This window comes from Mchenga conophoros, linkage group LG13 (assembly GCF_057382185.1).
Source record: "Mchenga conophoros isolate Kocher_MC1m ecotype Shallow Benthic linkage group LG13, M_conophoros_male_GT1.1, whole genome shotgun sequence".
Taxonomy (NCBI): Eukaryota; Metazoa; Chordata; class Actinopteri; order Cichliformes; family Cichlidae; genus Mchenga; species Mchenga conophoros.
In genome coordinates this window covers 33,679,935-33,687,036 of record NC_140538.1, presented here as the reverse complement: position 1 = coordinate 33,687,036, position 7,102 = coordinate 33,679,935, and the positions used below count along the sequence as shown (strand labels likewise).

General features: G+C 43.9%; 1 protein-coding gene across 4 annotated transcripts in view; it reads left to right on the top strand.

The window, feature by feature from the left end:
* The window catches only part of vps8 (VPS8 subunit of CORVET complex), a 77,142-nt gene that overhangs the window by 48,213 nt on the left and 21,827 nt on the right, over window positions 1-7,102 (top strand). For all 4 annotated transcript variants that reach the window (XM_085243087.1, XM_085243086.1, XM_085243088.1 and 1 more), the window contains 10 exons: window positions 65-287; window positions 482-571; window positions 1,590-1,641; window positions 1,728-1,770; window positions 2,028-2,100; window positions 3,070-3,189; window positions 4,285-4,356; window positions 4,939-5,058; window positions 5,687-5,743; window positions 6,447-6,529. In XM_085243087.1, coding sequence (XP_085099213.1) covers window positions 65-287; window positions 482-571; window positions 1,590-1,641; window positions 1,728-1,770; window positions 2,028-2,100; window positions 3,070-3,189; window positions 4,285-4,356; window positions 4,939-5,058; window positions 5,687-5,743; window positions 6,447-6,529 — 933 coding nt within the window. The remainder of the gene's footprint in view (window positions 1-64; window positions 288-481; window positions 572-1,589; window positions 1,642-1,727; window positions 1,771-2,027; window positions 2,101-3,069; window positions 3,190-4,284; window positions 4,357-4,938; window positions 5,059-5,686; window positions 5,744-6,446; window positions 6,530-7,102) is intronic.

Genomic DNA, 7,102 nt, shown 5'->3' with positions numbered 1-7,102 from the left:
GTGTGTGCGTGCGCGTGTGTGTGTGTGTGTGTCTGTGTGTGTGTGTCTGTGTGTGTGTGTACAGTGACCTCCTCTTTAACCAGCTGTATTCGCGGCTGGTAGAGAATATGGTTGCTAAGGCTGTGTTCTTGGAGTCACTGGAGTCGTACGTTGTTGCTGATCGTGTTGGACACCTCACTGCAGCCATTATGAGGGACCTCCTTGACCACTACCATAGTAATGGTATGATGGACAGTCTGGAGAGATGCATCGTCCACCTAGATGTTACCAGCTTGGACATCCAGCAGGTGTGTATGCATGTGTAGTAAAAACCGTCCAGCAAAAACTGTGCGAGCTGTCAAACTCTGTATATAAATCAGAAATGGCGACGAGGTTCTGTGTGTTTGTGTGTTTGTGTCAGCAGCAGCCCACCCAATGACTGAGAACAGTCCGAGTACAGTTATACTGATAAATGGTCCTGTGTGTGTCTGTGTGTGTGTAGGTGGTCCAAGTATGTTGGGAGAACCAGCTCTATGATGCAATGATCTACGTTTTCAACAGTGGGATGAATGACTACATCACTCCAATGGAGGTCGGTCCTTTTGTCTCATAGCAGGGCAGTTTCTTTACAGAAGCATTATTTTATTGTCTGACATGAATTCGAGTAATGAAAATGTGTCATTTTAAGAGACAACAAAGGTTCCAAAGTACGAAAAGTAAGTGTTACTAAAAAGATGGATGAGACTAATGTGGTTGCTTAGCAAAAAGCCAGCGATGTGATTGGGTATAAAAAGGTATGTTAGTGAGGCGGCGTGACTAATCTGCAAAACTGCATCTACAAATACTCATTAATCAACAGTATGCAACACAGGCTCCATCAGAGCTGAAATGTATGCACAGGTTTTAGATCAGAATGTCCACACAATGTCTGTTAGCAAGACAATGCTAAACCTCATGCTACATCTATTCCCACAGCATGGCTTTGTAGTAGCAACTCTATAAACACTGAAGGTCTGTGCAGGCATGAAAACAAAAGTACAACACGGGCGACCCGGGACTGTTGAGCAGCAGGAATCTGCTATCAGACAAGAATGGGACAACAGCCGAACTCACGTCATTGTCATTATCCAAGTACAGCCACTACAACAATGTTTACAGTATCAGTCAGAGGGCAGGAGACAATATAAGGCTTCCTCTCACTTTTATTCAGTGGCAAAGTGTCATTTCATCAGTTTTTGTCCTTATGCATCAGTTTTTATTTAGTTATCGTCTCATTTCATCAGAAATAAAGGTTAATGAACATTTAGGTGAGATGGTGAGATGAACACTGCATTCAGTTCAGTTTTTCCATCTACGTGGATTTAAATGAGAATGATTCATAAAAATCCCGTTTGTTGGGCAGTCTGTCAGGCAGATGTAGAGGGTTGCCATGGCAGCAGAGCTGATTCAGTCATTTGGAGAAGACGGGCCTCCATCTGCACCACGTACTGGTGCATGATGGGTAACAGTTTGTTCACTGATCGTCTCCAAAGCTTTTTCTTTTTTAACAAACCTTTAAAAAAACATCTGAATCGATTGATTCATTGATTGATAAATCCTCTTTATTTCAGAAACTCTTTGCAGTGATTGGTCCAACACTTAAGGAGGGAAGGAGCCTAACAGGTAAAAACCACATTTGATCCGTTGTTGTCCATCTTGATAGCAAAGCTTTTCATCAAATAAATCTCTGCATTTCTGTTCTTGGTTAGATGAGAACGTGGTAATGGGAAACAAACTACTCGTGTACATAAGGTAACTCATCCTCAGTTTATTGTAGCATAAACCCCTGTTTAGCATAAATGCTACGTTTACTGTGGACGAGCAGTCGAACGTTTATTGTGATTTTAAGCTCGTGGCTTTAGGTTTGTGCACCTGAGTCGAATCTTTGTATTATGTACACACCACTGTTTATGCATATATCTGACAATATATGGTGTGTGTGTGTGTGTGTGTGTGTGTGTGTGTGTGTGTGTGTGTGTGTGTGTGTGTGTGTGTGTGTGCGCGCGTAGCTGTTGTCTTGCAGGGAGGGCGTATCCACTTGGAGATATCCCAGAAGACCTTGTGGTTCAAGTCAAGAACCAGGTATGCAGATACAGTTGTACTGATTAACTACGCTGTACTGTGATTATAAATCACAGCGCCTGCAGGTCCATCAATACTGTGAACGTCTATTATCAGTGAAGACTGTTGCTCTTGCTGGTTGGTAACAGAAATACTAGCTGGTTAAACACATTTTTTCCCGGTTCAGTTCATTCTGATAGCACCAGTCACGAGACGCTCCAGCAGAGTAAACTGGACACAACCAACCACAGCGATGTGCTGATGTTAGCGTGTAAGGAAACACGGCTAAGGACAGTTTTAGTGATATAGCAGAGGAATATAGCTGGTTGGGTCAGTGCCCTCCCAGCCTGTTTTCAAAATCAGCTGGATGTTTGCCACACTATCATGCTCACTATAATAGGGACTAATTTAGTCTCATAAGCCTTCTGGGTCAGGGCCTTCCCAGAAGGGAAAGCAGGAATGGCATTCAAGTCTTGGAGATCATCACTCACAGCGTGATTCAGTTTGGGATTGTTAGAGGAACACCAGACGATGATCTGAGATCAGATTTGTGATCCTCAAACTCAAAGGAAATCTTAAAAAAGATTCAACCTTTAATCTTCGTGTGAAGCCATTTTTTTCTTTGGATGCACATTTGGGGTCATTGCTCTGCTGAAAGGTGAAATTCGTCCTCGTCGTCAGCATTCCAGCAGACACACTTTTGTATCACATTTAACATCGTTTCTTGTTTTTTCTGTCTGCTTGGGTACAACATGCAGGGTCCACACAGCTCAGCATCGCCTCAGGTGTGACTGTTAGAAGGGTTTGTTTACAGCATCATCTGTTGAGCAGCTCTGGGAGTTTTAGACTCGCTGGTTTGTCTCATCGGATTATCTGACGCAGAAATCAGTCACCGGGAACATCCGTGGATTAATCCCAGAGAAACCTTTCAGTGATGCCTTTTTTCTAAACACTGGTAACTAATGTTTGACATGTTCTTGTGTCTGTCAGGTTTTTGACTTCCTAATCCGTCTCCACTCAGCCGACTCGTCCGAGGAAGAGGACGTTTTCCCATTCATTCGTACACTCCTCCACTTTGACACCAGGGAATTTCTCAATGTTCTCGCCATGGTGAGATTAAAATTTTAAATGTAATCAGAATGTATTCAGATCTGGGTTTTTATTTTGTTTGTTGTTGTTTGTGGTTTAGCCTGGCGTGGTTTGATGGTTTAATGGTTTACCCAGTTGGCTGGTTTCCCTGGTTCGACTGCAGGAGAAGATGCAAATTCCCCTGGGAAGATCGTCTGTCATTAAATATGGCAAACAGCGACAATCATGAACATAAAGAATCTTACAAAGAGTGGGCATACAGAGCAGCAGCATGCAGAGACAGTGATCAAACACAGTGCGCTCTGCATGCACAGTATCCAAATTCTTTTCTGGGTTTATTGGGCGTCAAGTTAAGCTCTTTGGTATCAACTTGGAGTAGATAACTTTATATAGATACTTCTCCAAGTTCCTCACATCTTAGCTAGCTCCGTCACACAGCATTTATCAGTGCGCTTCAATGCTAACATGCACATTTTTTGTTTTTAGACGTTGAATTCACGGGTCAGTGTTTTGGACTGTCATTTCTGACAGTTGTTACTGTGTCAGAGGACTCCAACACAGCTTACTTTACAAACAGGAGGAAGAGTGTGATGCCAGGGGAGCTGAGCAGGTATGCAGGGAGCTCCAAGCTTAACATGAGTCCAGCCTTTTCTTTAATGTCTGTTTGCTTTGCAGTGGGAATCAGAGTTGACAGGCAGGGTTGCAAAGGGGAGGGGTCAGGAAAAGTCAAGACTTGGGCACTGGGCCGAAACGTCAGGGAAGTGGAAAACTGCACGCTAAGTATTACTGAGTGTGTGCGACTACAACGATCTGATGATGCCTGGAGTTTTATACTGAGTGGCAGAGGAAACCAGGCGTGTCAGCGTGTGTGCTCCGTGTCCTCTGAAGGAAAGGAAAAGTGGCGCTCCCTTAACGCAGAGAGGCAGAGTGAACGTGAAGCGGCAGGTCGGCACTGGGAGACCACCACAGTACCCTGAAAGATCACCTTTAGGGCACAAGTGTAGATGTATGCTAATAACCACAGAGTGCAGACCGATGTGGGAGTTTCCCTCAAAAAGGGAAATGTTACTTTTATGGTTGTTCTTCACTCATTATGATGTTCTCACTTCTTTCTAGACATTTGAGGACTTTAAAAATGACAAGCAGGCCCTTGAGTACCAGCAGAGGATAGTGGACATCTTACTTCAGGTAAAACGACAATGTGGGCAGTGAGCACAGGACGCACACGCCGGCTGTGAAGAACTCTTTATTACTATGTGTGGCGGCGGCTTTCCAGCGCTGGCCGCCCACACTCTGCTCTTCTTGTTTCCAGCTGCCCCACAGCCTTCCTGACACGACACCCTGTGTGTGTCGGGTCTTTCTTATGGACATGACTTTCAGATGCTGTTCTTCATCTGTTTGTTTGTAGGCCTCACACTTTTGTGAAGGACACACTGAACACCAATTAAACAAAACCGCTGCGCTATCTTTGGCATTTCATAGATCCAGTTAGTGGATGCAAATAAAAAATAGTCTGAAAACGTCAGTCCTTGTGTCTTTGACTGAGTGATTCAGTGTTAAGTTGATGGAAATGGTCTGGGACCAGGACTGCACTGAAAACACTTTGGAAGTCCTTCAGAAACTAAATCTGGCTCCAGACTTTTGCACAGTGCTGTAGATAAAACCCAAAATAAGAAATTCTTTATTTTTTACCATATTTGGGAAATAAAGCGGACTTAATGGCAAACGTCGGTGCAGTCATGACTGTGGTTTGCGTTTCTGTTTCTCTAGGTAATGGTGGACAACGCAGACTTCACTCCCTCCCAAGTGGGCGGGCTCTTCACCTTTTTAGCTCGTCAGTTGGCCAAACCAGACAACACCCTGTTTGTGAACAGGAAGCTCTTTGATCAGGTGACCAGTAGCTGTTATACGTTCAGTCTTTTTTTGAGCTAGGCCGTCCTCGAAGCAATTTCAATGTTTATTCAGCATTTCTGATTTGACTACCTCACGGCCTGAGCACAAAAACACATGACCATGAACAGATTGATTTCCTAATTTGGATCACACCATCGAATCCTGCCTGGATTTAGAGGAGGAACTAGAACCATTATTCTCCTTGAGAAGCAGCTTCCAGATGTGTGACGTAGCACAAACACAAACCTGTTTTCTCTGCTTGCTTACTTGTGTTGAAATAAATGAGGTTTTGATTCTGTGTTGTTCACAGCTTGAGCGTATCTGTACAGGTGAACTGCATCAGGCAGCCGCCTGCACCTCTCTGTTTGCAAAGTGTTCATTCCTCTGGCAAAGTCGTGTCTGTGCACACAAAGTGTTTAGACTTTATTAACATATTAGTGTAACATATGAAGGATTGAAGATGATCTAGTCTTAGCAACCTCTCGCAGATGTAACGAGACTTAAGCCAGACGGACTCTCGACTATGACCTGAAAACAAGTCGATGACGTTTCACCTTTGAGTCTTTAAATGAATTGGTTTGTCTTTCCTCTTTCTGATCTTTCAATGATCTCATTGTCTGTGCAGGTGCTGGAGTTCCTTTGTTGTCCGGACGATGATTCCCGACACACTGAAAGGCAGCAGGTTAAATACACAAACCTCCGTCTCTCTCGTGACCTTGCGCTTGCTCGCCGCTCTCAACAGTTGCCTTGGTGCCGATAGGCGTCAGCGAGCTCCAGCGTGTCGACCTCCTGGCACAGGAACCAGACGCAGCGTTTTCTAAAACACTGGCGTGGTCGCCTGCTTTGTGCTCTGGTTGTAAATGTGCGTCAGGATCACGGACTGCTGGGAGTGCAGGTCCTCGGAGCCCTACGGCTGATGCTGGCAGCAGTATTCAGCTTTGTTCACACATCATAGAAAATACACCAAATGTTTACACTGAGAAAAGGAACCGTTTTAAGACAAACATGAGCTCATTTTGAATTTGGCATTCGGAGCAGCACATCTGAAAGTCTGTGTTTCCCACAGCGCAGCATCCCTCCTTCTTTTAACTACAGTCTGTAAACGGCAGCGAGCAGCTGCTGGACTTCAGCGGTGTTCTTGTCTGACATACAGCTGTGGGCAGGATCATCGTTTCACTGAACGGTTCTCCTTCCAGGATCGGCTGATTGTACAGAATACATCTTTAATAACTGTGAGACCTCGTAGATTAGAGAAAATCCAGACTTGAGCACCCGAGTCACTAAAGATGCTGCGTCATTAGAGCGTAAATGAGAACCTTTGACCACAACTACTGCATTCAGCTGCTGATTCAAGCGTAATAACTAACTTTGTGATTGATTTAAAGGTTCTGCTGGAGCTCCTGCAGGTCGGGGGCGTGGTCCAGTTTAATGAAGAAAGACTCCTGATGCTGGCAGAGAAAGCCAAGTTGTAAGTAGCTGAACACAACGAAGGAGAATTCAGTTTTAACAACTTTTAACTGCAGCATTTATCAACACGTATGCAAACTTTGCATGAGCAACTTTTAGTTCACTCCTGATTTAACTGACTGCTGTGGTTCCACCAGCCTTTGAAGGAAAAATGTCTCTTTGAGTTTTCTTGCTTTAAACAAGTGCACACTGAGGGCAACAGATGAACCAAGCAGAGTTTGGATTTGTTTGGCAAAAACCTGAAATCGTGTGTAAACCTGGACTCAGAGAAGGGAAAGTTGAGAAGTTTCTAAATGTGAAGGTTACTGATAGATTTGTCCGTATGAACAGTGCAAAGCACAAAGCCATGTGAGTGAGAGAAAATACACAGTGTTTTATTGCTGCTTTAACTTTGTCAGTATTTGATATGCACGACATATTTGTGATACACCAATTTCACTCTTGTGCATTTTCACATCAACACATATAGGAGTGTGGATCTTTTGCCTTACATACGTTACCTGTGAAAACAGCTGAGAGAGTTTATATATGAACACATCATGTAATTCAAATGGTAGCAATGCTGCAGGATTTT